The sequence below is a fragment of the Epinephelus lanceolatus genome, chromosome 19, assembly GCF_041903045.1.
Source record: "Epinephelus lanceolatus isolate andai-2023 chromosome 19, ASM4190304v1, whole genome shotgun sequence".
NCBI lineage: Eukaryota > Metazoa > Chordata > Actinopteri > Perciformes > Serranidae > Epinephelus > Epinephelus lanceolatus.
This window is the reverse complement of record NC_135752.1, coordinates 20,834,426-20,851,975: the sequence shown is the minus strand read 5'-3', so window position 1 is coordinate 20,851,975 and position 17,550 is coordinate 20,834,426. Positions and strand designations below refer to the sequence as shown.

The window sequence follows — 17,550 nt, the reverse complement described above, 5'->3', positions numbered from 1 at the left end:
TTTGGCTAGGACACCAAATGTGCTAGGGCCACCACTGCAGAAAGAAATCCTAGTGCAGGGTTGGTGTAAACCATTTTGCACCTTTAAGACTGACAGGGGCCTCAGAGAGCTTCCGCTACTCCTTCTATACAAAGCTCAGTCTTTTAGCTGGTTTATTCAGCCAGTTTTACTCAAGTTATGTCTCTAATTTCTAAGAAATAAAACATTGCAAACACAATCAAACTTTTCATTCCAGGCTTTTTTGACATCCCTCCTCTTTTTGGGGCCTGGGGTAATTAGTCCCAAATGTTAATGAAACACCCTGACTGCACCTAATGATTGTTTCCCTTATGGATTAGTCTGCTGATTATTTTCTCATTTAATCATTTGATTGTTTGGTTTGTAATAAATCTGAACTTACATTTTAGGGAGAAATACCCATCGTAATTACTCAGAAAGAAAAGTGACACCTTCCCAATGCTTGTCTTGGGTTAGGATTAATAGTAAAATAATAAAAAAATGAAAAAAAAATAATAATAAAAAATCACAAGAAAAAGTAGTAAATCCTCACATCTGTGAAGCTGGAACCATGAAATGTTTTTGCCTAAAAATATTAAAATGTTGACAAATAATTTTCTCTTAATCAACTAATTGATTATTTGACCTCATCATTTCTTATTTATGCCGTTGGGTGGTTTAATTTATAACAACATAATATCTTTAAACTCTTTGTATATTTGTTTCAGTGTTATCAAAAATATCAATTTGTCGATACATTTTGATTCTGAATATTCGAAACGATCTCACTACTACTTTTTTGCTTTATCGATACAGTGGCATCAACGGCACTTTCTCGCTCTCTCTTATTGTTGTTTTACTACAAAAACTGCTGTTTTCTGCGACTAACCGAGAAGAGAAAAGTTATCGTTGTAGTGTTATAGCTTTGGTAGGCCTATATTTATCTTCCGTAGTCAAAGTCCAGGGTGGGCAAGCCCCTCTGTGCAGAGTTTGCATGTTCTCCTCGTGTCGGCGTGGGTTTTCTCTGGGTGCTCCGGCTTCCTCCCACAGTCCAAAGACATGCAGGTTAACTGGTGACTCTAAATGGGCCGTATGTGTTGATGTGAGTGTGAATGGTTGTCTGTCTCTATGTGTCAGCCCTGTAGTAGTCAGACGACCTGTCCAGGGTGTACCCCGCCTCTCACCCAATGACAGGTGGGATAGGCTCCAGCACGATCCTGTATCAGGACCAGGGGGTTACAGAAAATGAACAGCTGATTAATCGACTTATCATTTCAGCTGTACATACAGTATATATGTTGCTGGGGCCTTAATTTATCAAACCATTTTTGTACCTGCTTATCCTCTGGAGCCTATCCCAGCTGACACAAGGTGAGAGGTGGGGCAAGAGGCAGGGTACACCCTGGACAGGTCACCAGACTATCACAGGGCTGACACATAGAGACAGACAACCATTCACACTCACATTCACACCTACAACAATTTAGAGTCACCAGTTAACCTGCATGTCTTTGGACTGTGGGAGGAAGCAGGAGTACCCAGAGAAAACCCACGCTGACACGGGGAGAACATGCAAACTCCACACAGACGGGTTCCCTCTTGGGATTGAACCACGAATATATTTAAGCTCTCTGTATGTTTGTATTTGTGATGTAATGTGTATGTATATAATTTGTTAAGTAACTAAAGCTGTCTCTCCCTCAAAGACCTGCAGATAGTCACCCACGCTCTCATCTCCTCCCATTTAGACTATTGTAACTCTCTGTACATTTGTATTGCCTCCAGCTGGTTCAGAACACCGCTGCTAGGCTCCTCACAGGTACCCGGAGGAGAGACCACATCGCACCTGTTTTGGCATCTCTCCACTGGCTGCCAGTAAAGTTCAGAGTTGACTTTAAGATTTACAAAGCCCTTTAATGGTCTGGCCCCATCCTACATTGCAGACCTTCTAACCCCTTATTTCACGCCCAGGTCCCTCAGGTCAGTTGACCTAGGGCTCCTGGCTGTCCCATGCTCCAGACTTAAGCTCAGGGGTGATCTTGCTGTGCCTTTGCTGTGTCTGCCCCCAAACGGTGGAACAGTATCCCCCTCCCAATCAGATCTGCCCCTGCCCCCACCATTGACTCTTTTAAGTCCACTCTCAAACCTACTTTTATTCATTTTCCCTGATGTGTGCCTGTATGTGTTGTGTCTATAAATGTGTGAGTTGTGTACCTGACAATTATGTCTCTCCTATGTATACTTTGTTTTTTTTTTTTAGCATTTTACTCCTTTCATACAGCACTTTGGTCAACGTGAGCTGTTTTTAAATGTACTTTATAAATTAATTTCAGTTTGAGTCAAATAATTAAAATAGTAGAAAGTAGAATAGTAGAAAGGCCTACATTTAGGCCTACATTCCACTTCTGTGACCACAGGGTCTACTGAGTAACAGTAAATGCGTGAAGGAAGGTTTTCCCGCTCTGCCTACATCCCGTGAACGCAGCACTGCCTCGTGTGCGCGCCCTAAGGTGCACGCGACGACGGGAGGGTCCTGTTGAGAATTAGCATCCAAGTGGGTGGGACGTGGAAGCAGCTGTGAGTTATAAGCTCTAGTTCTTTTTCGACGCTTTTACTCTCCTGACGGGCTCAGCTCAGAGTAGTTTGTTTCCAGGACAGGTAAGCTGCGGCTCACACTTCTGTCAGACGTGTTTTAAATGTGTTTTTTGGGGGGGTTTGTTTCGGCAGAGCAGAGCTCAGACAGTTGGGCGGCTGTCTGCAGGGTGTGCCCTCTAACTTCACGCCAAGTTAACTGTTAAGAAGCTGAGCTCTGCTTCCTGAAACACTCTGTTCATTTTACTACCGCAGCTAACCTCAACATTAAACTGTGAAGTTGTACTTTGACTCTGGGGAGTAAATGTCAGTTGCATCACTGACTTTAGTTACATAATTCTTGTGCTAAGTTTTTCAGTCCTTAATTGTAACTTACAGAGGAATACCCTTTCCTACTGTTGCTCAATTTCCAATGAACTTGCTGACGTCAGTTAAGAAAAGCTGCAGACACGGGTATACTAAATAATGCATTTGAAATTAAAGTCGGGATATAAGTTTGACATGTTCATGTTTAAGTCCTCCAGGCCCTGAATTAGACAATGTATACATTTACACTAAGGTGGATTTAAATGCACTGTGTTGGTGCAGTTGCAGGTTATAATATCTGGAGCTATTTATCTCATTTTGTATGTTCAGAAGAGGATTTCCACGATTCTTGCACCATTTGTGATGTTGAAACAGGATCCACCTTGTGTTTATTTACAGTCTGTGATCCACACACATGCTGTAAGGTGTCTGAAGAACACTATGTTGTATTTACATCACAAGCCACTCAGGTGTGGCTGCTGACCTACATACAGAGTTCAGGCAACTATTGATTCATAAATATCTCAAATGTCAAATTCCATGACAGACATCCAGTCTTGTCAATGTTAGACATCAGGATTGGGGACATCCATCCCTCTGCAGCTCCATGGCTTGTAACCTAAACGAGCCTTTTCAAAAAGTGTTTAGCTAAATTGATTTTGACAGATATACGATAACTCTAGCAGCGGGTAAGTCGATCCTCACCTGCAGGAAAACAGGTAGGAGTGAAACTCCACTAGCCTCGCTCTCAGTAGAGTAATTACAGGTGTGTCCAAACAAACACGAGCGAAATGAGATTAGCTCCTGGGACGCCAGCACAGATGCGGAACGCAAGAGAGCCCCTGGGCAAATGTGTGTGACGGAAAGCCTCTCTGAGATGATGAAGGGCATGGAATATTAATTAGAGGTCAGGGAGGGTCATGCTTAAAACTGACCTTCTAAATTTGTGCATAAAAATACACAATAACATAAAAAAGCAGAGTACTTTAAATAGGAAAAGTAAAAAACTATGAATGATTTTTCAGCACAACCTCACCTGTGTGACTTTACAGTTATTTTTCATTTTGACACACTGTATTAACACATTGGACCTAAAATCACACAAAAAGCATCACCAACTTTTTTGCTTGCAAGCGCTTTCCTCAGAATAGCCCGTTTATACCGTTTCTTCCTGCACCAAAAGCCCACCAAACGTGATGACAATACTCAGGAAAAAGCATGGCGTAAATTATTTATCATAAGTCTGGTTTTACTTTGCCTATCAACACAATTTAACACTGGTATATAGTTTGAAGTTCGCATTTTCGATACAAGTTGAAATAGAGACTCAGTAAAGCTGCGTCTTGCTGCTATACGTCATCTTAAATCGGTCGTGTGATTTGGACACACCCGCGCATCCGTCGACTCCAGAGGGTTAAAGACAGCTGTATATGCTACCAATATACAAACAGACTTAAGTATTTTAAAATATCTAAAAGAAAGAAAAGACATGCAAGAGATAAAAAAACAGGGAAAGCTGTTCTATATAATTAGACCTCTGTGCCTCATTGAAAACTGGTTAGTTCTGTTAAACTGGCTACAAAGTGTGTTAACAGTGGAGACCTGATTACAAAGACACTTTGAAAGGAAACGAGAAGTGAAGTGTTAAGAAACTGAAATGCAAAAGCACCTATCTAACGTTTGTTCATGTCAAATATGTTTAATAACTCTAATGGTGCAGTATGAGCAATCCAGCTACAGTTAGTGACCATCACAACTTTTTCTTTTCTTTTTTTTTTTGTCTTTTTTTTGTGATTAAAAATACGGATTACAGCAGGGGTGTCAAAGATACGGCCCGGGGGCCAGAACTGGCCAGCCAAAGGGTCCAATCTGGCCCACTGGATGACCTTGCACACCTAATAGTGATGCAATTGTGAAGGCTAAGAGTTAGTTTTGAAACACTGAGTAGCTTTCTTCATGTAAAATGCTGCTTCAGAGGCTTCTCCACCCCGACCAGAATACAGTTCTTTTCTTTCACTTTAGTTTGGTGTGGTGATGTCAGGCATTACTGCACAGGGGAGGAGCTGTATAGACAAATGCACATGTAATGACAGTGAGTAGTAGACCGTGGAAATTGTTATTTATTCTTCTGAAGACATCACAGGCTGTTTGCCGTCTGTTTTGTAAGTGGATTAGTGTTTTTAAAAGGTACTTCTTCAAACAAAAAAGCGTGAAAAATTTGGAGGTGTTTGTTCTTTAGAGGATAGTATGCAATGGTTTTACTTGTCTGGCCCACCTGCAAACAACTTGGACAGTATGTGGCCTTGCCCACACTGTATTTGTTGTGAAAGCTGTGAAAGGATAAATGATAAAATAATACACATCCAGAAGGTTTTTCTTGACGAAATTTGTCTTACTCTCTGTAAAATCCCAATATTTTTTACACCCTTGTTAGACACATGAGAGATGTTTACATTTCCCTGCCCATAAACCTGAAGCTGCAGATAATCACTCATTTATGTGTTTTGATAAACCTGTCCTTGTGCAAGCGACAAACTATCATTATGTATTTATTCTGTTGCAGCTTTCTGCACCTCCAGTTTGGAAATCCTCACTCCTCCTACAATGGCAGCGGTAAGTCTGTTCCATAGCTGCGGGTCATGTCATAAACATTTACATTTATTTGCATAACCAGTAGAGATTCTGCTCTGGACACTGGACGGCTTTTTTGTGCCTGGTTGTGAACAGGGCGAGGTGGCAGTTAAATATCATAAATTTTAATCTTTTATTATTATTATTATTATTATGTTATGTATTTTACTGCTGTGATTCACAACTGCTGCTGCAACTTGTGTGTCAGGTCTGTTGTCATGTTTAGTTTAATCTTAACATGGAAACAAATTGTGGTGTGAATGCATTATTTTAGGGCTGCACTGAATAGTTTGAAGCTTTGTTCATCGGATTCTAATCAGCATTCAAATTCAATATTTTTTTGGTTCCAGGTGTATTTATTCTGTTTTAAATCAGGCATTTCACCACAGTTTCAATTAAAGATTACTCTATTATTAGTAGTATTACCTTATACCATTTGTAGAATTCCAGTGGTGGCTGCGTAGGATTGTTTCAGACTCATGTAATCCAAACATTTCCTACAACTCTGGAGCGTTATAAAGTCCAAAAGGCAAAATTTGTTGCAAAAAGATAGATGTTATTAATTTCAGAATTCACAACATGTTTTTATCTAAAAATATTCTGCTTCAGTCCATATTTGTTGGTTTGCTTTCTTGCTTGCCGCACACAAAGGGACACACCTATATTAACGGGGCAGTCTAGAGGCAATATAACAGCACTAAAAATTCCGTTTAGTCATGAAAGAAAAGTTTGTTTAATAAAAAAGACAAACTCTTTTAATCCGATGAATCACTTTCTTCAAATTGAGGATTTGTGTGAGGATTTTTAGAGTGATAATGTCATTAAATATGATGACAGGTATTTGAAGCTGCATTACAAAATCTAAATTGAAAGTTAGAATGTAAAAAAATGACACTCAGCACAGCCCTTCAATACAAAAACTTATGCCTATTGAATTAATGTCATTAAGCAATATAAAAAAATCTTTTTGGTCATTGTGATTTTGATTTTAAGTATAATTATATACCCTTGTGGAAATATTGTGTCAAAAACATGGATTTACTGATATATTGTAACTGAATATTTAGCAGTTTCAGCACTAATTTTCTGCAGTATCGATACATCAGTACCAGCTGTGCTTTTTGCTCTCTTATTGTTAATGTTTATGACAGTCAGTTTGCTGTTCTTTGTGATTAACCAAGAAAAGAAAAGTCATTATTGTCAACTTAAAGACTTGTTATATTTATCTTTTTCATAAAAAAAATTAAATGTTATTGCTCTCAATGTCAGTTTTTGAAAATGGTATTCAATAACAATATTTATCAACGTATTACATCAAAGATAGAAATTCCAGTGACATGATGACACTGTGGAAATTATTCTCCTAATATGAATGAATGACTTTATTTCAATCCGAAAATAAAGAAAGAAACATAATTAAAAAACAAACAAGACAGAGATCACAGTGTCTGAAAAGGAATAGGTAGACATGAAACTTCATGTCCCTACCTCTTTCTTACATTTCTTCTTTTAACTCATAAATTATTTCAACAATTTCCCAAATTTATTTACAACTAATATACTTCTATCCCCAGTCTATTTACCACCCAATTAAATAAATAAGTAATAAACCCAGTATATTTACAGTTTAAGTGCCACCCAGTGTTACAAAATATATATGCACTCCCCGAACACAACCTTTCCTTCTATATATCTGCTGAAATTGATTTCTATTTGTGCTTTGTTTTAAACTCATCATGCAGCCCACTCCACAGGTCCACTCCACACACTGAAATACAAAGACTCTTCTTAGTTGTACGAACACATTGTTTTTAAAATGAAATTCTCCTCTTAAATTATAAGCCCCCCCCCCTGTAGCAAACCATTTTTTGAATGTGGCCCGGAAGTAGATTATTTCTCGCTTTAAACATGATTATTGCAGTTTTAAATTTGACCAGATCTAAGAAGAGATGCACTCAAGTTTGCGATGAGTGTCTGAAAAAGAAAATTCACAGCCCTTAAACTTTGTCTCTTATTTTAAACTCGGATTTAAGGTGAGCACAGAGAAACTGCACACATGATTCAGCACAGTGAAGGTCAAATATCCAAGTAAAGTAACGATTAGCAAAGCACAGTTTTGAGTGAAAGGGAACTTTAATCTGTGTGTCTGCCTATTTTATGTCTGTTAAATAGATAAGTGGTTGTAATCTTGTCAATTACATGCAGATCGGAAACCGTGGCACAGTGAAAGAGGCGTCTGGTTTTGACGCAGAAGCAGATGCCCAGCGTCTTCGAGGAGCCATGAAGGGAGTCGGTAAGTGATCCAGCCGCTGTCATCCAGAAACCATCATTAGCTAAAGATAGGTTTGAACATGTCATTAAGATTTAACCTCCAAAGGGAAGAAATATTCTTTTCTTGAGTGTCTCTCGTCCAGGAAAGTTTGAAAACTAAATTCCATGTTGCTCAGTGCTTGTGTTGTCATGGCAGCTAAGAGTTTTCATAGTCCATTCATTGTGCTGAGCGCGTCCTTGTACTTTGCCTCACCTCTGCCCACTGTGTCGTAAAGCTTCCTCTTCACCCCTGATATGGAGGGAGGATTAATCTTGACTTTGCTGAACAAGCAGGAAGTAAAATAGTAATCTCATTATGGGTTGCACTGTTTTGAAGCTGTGCTGATGGGTATCTGTCACTCAAAGACGTCCTGACAAACATCCAGGAGCATGTAGCAGGCACCTATCAGCAAATGAATGGCGAGGAATGTTGATGTTGTTAGGGTTTGCTCGCATAATCATCTTCCCCTGACTCTTGTTTGAGCTCGATTGCAAACAGATGGTTTCCATGCTGATGCCAACAAACAGCTGTGTGTTAGGTTCATCTCCAGGGTTGCTGAGGTGGTGCCTGATCCTATGTGCTACACATTAGGGCTGAAGCATAGAAACAGAATAAACAGATGTGACATTGAACTGTTTGCTGTGATCCTTTGACTAGTTGAAAATAAAATGGCAATTGTTGTTAGTTGTTATTATGACAATGCACGTCAGTGGTGCTGTAAACTGTGTCACACTCACTAGTTTAAGAACTGTTTTGGCCTATTGTTGCACCTATTTTCCCTCATAAACAGAAAAATACAACCCCACACCAATCCAAATATCTCTCTTCCACCTGCCTTAGACTAACGTTAGCTTGGCTGCCTTGTTAACTCATCGTAAAACACACTTCATTCAAAATAAAAAATACAAAATAAAACTCACCAAAACCGTCTTAATCATCTTTTCAGTACCATCAATTCACTAAGTTAGATGTAAAAACATGCAGATCTGCTTGCTGTTAATCCCTGCAGTCTCTGCCTCTCAGCTGTTTGCTGAGCGGCAGCTCTCACTCCTTCTTCAGAGGCAGCTACAGTACATTAAGTCCCAACAAACAAACAATTAAAGGCAATAAAAGAAACAGTTAAAGTGATATTGTAAAAGTAATGGATTGATAACATACAACACCACTGCTCGTTTGGTTGATACTGCAAAACCTCACCTCAGTGGGTTCGACACTTGCCGCATATCGGTTTGTTTATACGGAAGTTTATACCGAGGTTTACCGGTGTAGCTTTGGCTGGAGCAGCTGCATGACCTGCCCACCATCAGTCCATGAACAGCCCCCTTTGTTCCTTGGTACGGAAACGAAGGACCTGAAGAATATGCTGAGTTAGTGTTTTGAGTGTCAGGTTAAAAGACAGGTGGTTAAGGTCAGGGCAAGGGTTACGTGTCATACTTAAGAGGGGAATCCTGTCTTCATGTATAATGAATAAAGTGGATTATTGCCACGTTTGGCCAACGTGCCATTGTAGCAGGCTTCAAGTAACTGTTGAGTAGGTGGATTTCGCTTGTACTGATGGGCCCAGTTTGTAGTGGCATGTCGTGTTGGCTTCAAACAAAACATGGCTGCAACTATACATGTCTCACAGTGGTTGCAATGGCAATGTTGCACATAAAATGGCCATCTCTCTGGCCATCCTGCCACGTTGATTTGTTTGGGAATGTCTGTTCTACTCTCATTCTGTGTCTATGGGCTGAAACCTTCGCCTTAAACTGACCTCCAATGATAGGAATGTATGATCCGCACCATTTTAGACATTTAAGATGAATATTGGTAAAGGTTATAAGATTCTATATTGTATTGTTTCTTGCAGGTACTGATGAGGCAGCTATCATCGAGGTCCTAGCACACCGCACTATCGCCCAAAGGCAGCGCATCAAAGAGGCCTATAAGCAAGCAGTGGGAAAGGTGAGTGCTTTGACTGCACTGCACTCTAAGGCAGAAAACAGGGTCTATTTGGGAATGTTTTTCCACTATTAACCAGCATACATGGAGCAGAGGAAGCAAATAAAGTACAGCTGGAGACCCAGAAGAATTAAAAAAAGCAGCCCTGATGGAGACTATTGGCAGCAGCAGTGGGTGTGTCATCTCTAAACTGCTTATTCCATTGTGTATGCTGTCATCAGTCTTCCAGCTAAGGTTGCTGTGCTAACATGGTGCTGTTGATGTGTAAGTTAACCATTAATTGTAAAGCAGAAATTAGTACCCCCTGTAAACAAACAGCAGGACACAGAGGGCCTTGTACTCTGTAGGAAAGGGGAATGTTCCCCTCCATAAAAGAAACAGTTTATTGAACCCACAGAGGTGTGCTTCCCACTGACTGCTTCTTTGTTTCATGATTATGTGGATCAATATATTAACAGAAAGGGAAGTCTGGCATGTTTATGGTATTGACATAATGAGATAATAACCAGCCCACTGTGTGGTGTCTGGTAAGAGGTCGATAAAGTCATCTGAAAGTTCCATTGCAGAGCTGCAGAAAAAAAGATGTTGAGAGATATCCTCGCAAGCAGAAAGAGTGAGTCATGTTGCACACAGCGACGCCCACATGGGGTTACACAGGAGAGCTGTGTGGAGCAGCTTCACATGACTGTGTCCAGCAACCACACCCTCTAGCGGAGACACAAGCCCTGCTGCTGGAATGTGTGAAGTCAGGACTCATGTCCACGTTGGCGGAACAAGACTCAAACATAAAGCCAAGATTTACTTAATGTAATGTCAAAGATAATTAGATTTGATTACAGATGCTGCTCATGGTTAAATTAGTGAAGTACTGAGAACGACTGGTGGACTGTTATCCTGTTAATCCATCTGTTCCCCTCCTCCTACAGGACCTGGCTGATGAGCTGTCCTCAGAGCTGAGTGGGAACTTCAGGAGCGTTGTTCTCGGTCTGCTGATGCTGGCGCCTGTGTATGATGCCTTTGAGCTGAGAAGTGCAATGAAGGTCAGAGTTTAGGATAAGTCTAGTGATGGTATATATTTTCCTCTTGTCAATAAATTCCAGAAAAAGACCAAAACTAACAGATATTGTCTGTATGTCCATAGCCTGATTTTATTCTTCTGTGCTATAGAGGTTAATTGTTGTCCAGAAACACTTCAATCAGACTCACTGTTGCAGTGTGTGACATGTCCTGTCATTACAATGAACCTGGGCACTGTGATTTATTTGTGTCAATTCCCCATACACATTTATGCGGCTGTAAATACTCATTATTGCATTGAATGTGTATTAATCCGCAGCTGAAAATAGTCCCCAGGAAACACACAATTTACTCCTGTTTTAATAACGCTTGCTAAAAACTACAGTGCCCTGCTGTTTAAGGAAATTCTTGATTAAGTTCAGACAAAATCAAACATGTTTAATATTATTGTGAGTTTTTAGTCTTGGCTCATGCTAATACTGAAGTTCAGTAACCAGGAGCAGCAAACGGGGTAGACCGTAAACATGGAGGGGACTCCAGGGAGGACTCAAGAAAGTGTGTAAGAGCCACAGTGTGTGAATAAGTTAAATTAAATATCATGCAAAATTCATTTCCAGGACATTGTTTGAAACATAGGCACTGTTTAAAAAATATAAAAAGACTAAAATGAATTTATGTTGAATTTTGATAATATCGAGTTGTGAAAGAGTCACGTTTAATTCAATGTGTATTTGATCTGCCAACCAGCACTTATTTTAGTGAGAGTTTTGAAACCGTTTGCTTCTCATGCTAAAATAGCAGCGCTAACCAAGGAGGCTGGTACCGTAGACATATAATGCCTTTTATCTTGTGTTTCTGGAGTTACAACTTTTTGCGTACAAATAAGGAATTGTTTATATGTCATATTTCTTAAAGGGAGTTTGGTGTAATAGTTTCCACCAGGAGCAGGATGGGAAATAATCTCAAAAGGAGTCGAGTTGTAGTCTTGCAAATAGTGAACCTGCAAGATCGTCAGTCTTTGCAAAGACAAAAGTCTGATACCATTTCACATCTAAAGGTAATGTCCGTTTTAGTCACACACTAAGATTTTGCAAAGTATTTTCAAAGTCACTAATAGACTGGTGACATGGACTGGTGACATGTCCTCAGTACGTGTAAGACAAACGGGCTTAAGGCTGAGAGCCACAGACAGGGTAAGAAAGTTCCAAAGTTTTTAGAGATGGACTAAACCATTGTCGGTCTTTTTATGGAATTTTTTGACAGTAACAAAAATATAGAATATTGCCCAACATATCTTTAAGCCACATTTCTGTAATCGTGTCTCCATATCTTGTTTTTAACACATATCCATATTCGTCCATCATCAGGGTGCTGGAACAGAAGAGGCCTGTCTCATCGATATTCTCGCCTCAAGGTCAAACGCTGAAATAAAAACCATCAATGCGTTCTACAAGAAAGGTAAGTGTGCCACATCTATGAATAGCATTTCTGACATCAGGTCACGGTGCGTCTCAGCGTCTGCTGGCGCCTATGCATTGTGTATGATATCTGATATTGTGTATCAGTAGCTGAGCCTCTTTGTTCTTTGTTTAGAAATGCAATGGCATCCGTTATTAGAAAGCAGCAGCTGCAATAAATTATTCATTAAAGCCATCACTGCTCTCTGTGGCAGTTTATTGTTTGCTAATTTGTTCTACTTTGGTGGCAGTGGCGGCAGTCGGCAAGTATTTTCAAAGTGGTTTTTAAACATCTTCAATTGGTGCAATTGTTATTTTGTAGTGCTTTGTGTCAGATGTATGTGCTTTGTGCCAATTATATCAGCATGGTTGATGAATTTAGATCATGACAGTGAATATTAATGAAACTGTTGTAATATTTGCTCATTAGTTTTACTTATCTTATATAGAAAGCCATATACAATGTGGTGGCTGTGTTTCTGTTAATTTTCTGCCCCCATTTTTATTTCTTTATCATGTTTTTCATGGCAGAATATGGCAAGGACCTGGAGGATGCTGTGTGTGGGGACACATCAGGAATGTTTCAGAGGGTTCTGGTCTCTTTACTCACAGTGAGCAAACGTTCAACAATAACCTCTTTTAGCTTGGCCCAGTGGGAATTTAATGGCACATCACAGAGGTCATGTAAAAATAGATTACATAAAATGTTGATTAAAATTCAATTTAAAGTTAAGTAAGGCCTCAAAACTAGAGTATGAGTATTCACTTCCTTGTATCTTGCCGGAAAGCGTCAGCAGATAAATTTATGTCTTACATTTGACACACAAGATGACTTGTAAAATGTCAATAGGAACTTATGGTGAAATCTTTGTCAGCTGTGTAGGGAAGAGGAAGTAGTAGTCCCTTCTGCATCATAAAACACACTTCTTTTTCTGTGTTATTGTCTTCACTTTTGTGTCTTCTGCTTTGCAGGCTGGACGGGATGAAAGCAACAATGTGGACGAGGCCCAGGCTGTTCAGGATGCCAAGGCAAGAGTTCAGGTTCTCTAAATGAAAGTGTTTCAATTATGACTTCCAGTTTTTTGACGTTTCTGATTACAGGAAATCTACGAGGCTGGAGAGGCTCGATGGGGCACGGACGAGGTTAAATTCCTCACGGTGCTTTGTGTGAGGAACCGAAACCATCTGATGCGAGGTACTGTTTCAGCATGTTCACAAACATCATGTTAAAATCTAATGCACACTTCTGTTATTAGTGTGCTGCATGAAAATACTTCACTTTACTTAAACTGGCTACAGAGGTCGTGTAGTAGATTTGGGGGATTTTACTGACCCTCTGTGGCTGTTTGAGGAGCAGACACTCTCTTTGTTAAATTACTTTCATCTTCATTCATGTAGTGTGTAGAGTCATGACACTGTGTGACAGTCTGATAATTTTATTCTCATTGTTTCCATAAATCTTGTTGTTTTCTTCCTTCAGTGTTCGAGGAGTATCAGAAGATCTCTGGGAGAGACATTGAGGACAGCATTAAGAGGGAGATGTCTGGCTGTCTGGAGGACGTCTTTCTGGCCATAGGTCTGTTTCTGCTGTGACACGCTCCATCAAATAGACATCTGTTGGGAAAGCTGTCAACAGTCACGTGCAAATGAGCACAAACAAAGCCACAAACTCAAACTTTACAGCCAGAAAATAAAAGTTAATACCGTGTAGTATAGAGCTTATAGTGGAGAAACACACACTGCAGTGACGGGCTGGGACCAAAGATGTCACCAAAATCTAAAACAATTAAGAGCAATTAAGAACTGTTTTTAGCTTAATACACATGGCTGTTAAAGCTCTGTATGGTGGCTCCAAACAATTGAAATACCTGTTCAGTCTAATGCATTTGTTGGTGTGTTCCATTAATTGTTTTATTTTGTCCACCTTCTGTGTGTCAAGACGGTACGGAATGCCATTTTGAGTCAATTTTAGATGAAGAATTAATTAAATAAATACATGGATAAAAATGTGCCTGTGAAATAAATATATATGCCTATAAAATCAATCCTTAAATAAATAAATGAGGCAAAAAAATATATAAATAAATGAAGTATAAATGAATCGGTATAGTTCAATAAATTAATAAAAGGTTATTTGAAAAAGGACATTTTTCAATGGACTACTTTTATTTATTTCAGGGCACTGTTATTTTATAATCTCACATTTATTTCACATTATTATGAAGTAAAAGTCCCCTGAAATAAATAAATGTGAAATTATGAAATAAAAAGTCCTTTGAAATAAATGAAATTGATTCTCTGAAAAACGTCGGTTTTAAAATAACCTCTATTTTTTACTATAATGATTCATTTATATATTTATGTTAACATTTAATTATATATTTATTGCCTCATTTATTTATTTCAGAATTTCTCTCATAGGTGTATTTATTTATTCAATCATTTCATAAGCATTTTTATTAATTTAAATACATTTACTCAGTGTAAATGTAAATGAACCAATATAGCTAAGTAAATAAATAAATAAACAGGTTTTTATTTCAAGTGGGACATTTTTCAAAGGATTATTTTCATTTATTTCAGGGGACTTTTATTTTACAATTCCATATTTAGTTTAGTTTAGATTAGTTTATTTCAGTCATTTTCCAACTTATAACTCAGCTCAACTGAAAACCTAAAAGTTTTTACCAGCTCCCTTTAAATTATACAGAGCAATAAGAAACTGACAGAAACTAAGTATATATACATTTTATAGGCCTATTGTCTGCCAAAATATCCCAAACACATTTCATGTACATGTTGGTGTTCATACTTTAGTTCTATATTTGTTAATCATCTTGTGTTAAAATAACTGTTTAAATCGAATGTGTGTAATACACACTTTGATTTCTGTTTCCAACCCATTCCATACATTTACTCCATATACTGAAACACATCTTTGTTCTACATTTGCTCCGCTCTTTGTTTTTGTGAACATACAGATTCCTTTCAGTTCATACTGACATTGTCATATTTGAAACAACCTCTTGATACAGTCTGGCAACATACTACTGTATGCTTTGTACGTCAGTGATGCTGCTTCAGAATCTACAAGGTCACATTATTTTGAAAGAAGTCCTCTGAAATAAATGAATAAATGTGAAATTACAGAATAAAAGTCCCCTTAAATAGAGGTAGTCCTTTGAAAAATGTCTATTTTAAAATAACAAACTTTTTAAAAATGTATTTACTCTATGAGTCATTAATATATTCCCCTTTACATTTATTTATATATTAATTGCCTCATGAATTTATTTCAAAGTCATATTTATTTATTTTGCAGGCATATTTATTTTTGTTTTAATTTATATAATATTAACTTAAATGGCCTTTCATTAGATACAAGCAACTTTAAAAACACAGAGCATATATGCACTTAAACAGCTGACTTTATTGTAATCATGTTGTGACGACCGTGTACCTCATGTGCTGGGATTTGTTTTTGCTTTACAGTGAAATGTCTAAGGAGCAAGCCAGCGTTCTTTGCAGAGCGATTATACAAATCAATGAAGGTAAATATTTCATGCTTGTAATGGAGTTACTAAACTGTACTACGAAGTCACTACACATAAAATTGTTTGTGACCGTTTGTGTGTAAATATATCGTGTTTTCATTTACTTTATTACACCTGGGGAAAATACCAGGTCAAGCTCCTGACCCATTTTCAGGGTTTGTGGGTTGTCAGTGTTAGACTGACCCACTGCTGGGTACCGTGATTGACCCAATTTGGTTAGTGTGTGGTTATTAATACACACAATTACAGTTCCTACATGAGAAAAGCAGGCTGCTATCATACTTAATGTAGTTAAAATCAAGCAGGGACAAACTCTAGCGATAGCCATATGAACTCACTTTCTGTCGTTCATCAGGGCCTGGGCACTACAGATAGTGTCCTCATCAGAATAATGGTTGCCCGGGCGGAGATTGACATGTTGGACATTAAGGCGCAGTTCCTGAAGATGTATGGCAAGACTCTCCACTCCTTCATCAAGGTGAGGCACTAAAAACGGGGGCCGGGAAGTACTATAATCAGCAAAAGCTCTGCAATACATCAGCTGTGATACAGTAATAATTGGACCTCTAACTTGATGTAAACCCTTTATGTAGGTTTCAACTTTGACGACTTAAATTCATCATTTCTGTCATTTAATTTGATTAGTTACAAACATATGAGTAATATCTTGTTTTCCTGAAGCCTTGGAATCTGAATATCTTAGTGTTTGTTATCAGCTTTGCTTAATGAGACTGATCGCAGTTGTTCCCTACGCCGGTCCTTTGAAGTCTCACAGCTCTTTGTCTCACCACACAGGGAGATACATCTGGTGACTACCGCAAAATCCTCCTGGAGCTGTGCGGAGGCGAGTAAAAGACAATCAGAACAGCATCCAGCTCTGTCTTTATTCCTCATTATGAGCGCTTTATCCTGTTGATGACTTCCGTATCTTGTCTTCTTTCTTGGTCTTCACATTTCACTGACTGACCGCAGTGCCTTGTTTTACTGTTTGTACTGTAATACCAATTAAACCAAAGACCAGTGACCTTTTACACATGTCTGTGTTTCTGTTATTGATCCTGTGTTAAGGATTAATTAATGGTATTAGTTAGAGAGACGTATATTTATGCTTCTCACATCTTTTAGAACATAAAAGATGACTGTTATTGGCCTCCAGCTCCCGGTCTTGTCACAGCACAACATTTTCATCACTGTCCAGTCAGTGAAGTCCATTTGTTTAATTGGTAGCAGTTACTCATTTGTTGAGTCAGCCCTTCGTCATTTGACTCAATTACATTAACGGGACACTAGCTTGATTTGGGAGGCAGTAAAGTGTGCTCTAATCAAGTCTAATCAAGGAGAATGTCCCATAGCTCATACAAACTTACAGCTTCATGTCAGGGCAGTAAACCTGAGAAATAATGTGCAGTGGTTATACTCAAGGCGACCACTAGGTGGAACCAAAATAACTCCTTATGAAGTTTGAAGCAGCGGGGCGCTCAGCAGTGCACAGGAATATATTGGCATCCTTTGTGAAGAGCAGAGAGCTCAATGAGATGTTTTTCATGAGATGCAAAACACAATTGGGGTCTGTTTCTCAGTAAAACTATAAAATATATAGTAAGTTCTTTCCATGGATGGATTAATGGCTGGGTCTACTGGTCAAGTGTCAGGCCCCTGGCCTTCACATGCAAAAATGTCCCTCAGATAACACATACTGAGCAGGAGGAGACTCAAAATGCCACCAAGAGAGACATAATAA

At 38.8% G+C, this 17,550-nt stretch overlaps 1 protein-coding gene across 1 annotated transcript; it reads left to right on the top strand.

The window, feature by feature from the left end:
* Positions 1-2,499: 2,499 nt before the first annotated feature.
* Positions 2,500-16,840, top strand: anxa4 (annexin A4). Its single transcript, XM_033647167.2, has 13 exons — positions 2,500-2,655; positions 5,459-5,508; positions 7,732-7,819; positions 9,690-9,784; positions 10,708-10,821; positions 12,166-12,256; positions 12,787-12,866; positions 13,228-13,284; positions 13,357-13,450; positions 13,736-13,831; positions 15,748-15,806; positions 16,165-16,287; positions 16,605-16,840. Exons 2-13 carry the CDS (start codon positions 5,500-5,502, stop codon positions 16,659-16,661), a joined length of 963 nt encoding a protein of 320 aa, XP_033503058.1. The 5' UTR covers positions 2,500-2,655; positions 5,459-5,499; the 3' UTR covers positions 16,662-16,840.
* The last annotated feature ends 710 nt before the right edge of the window (positions 16,841-17,550 follow it).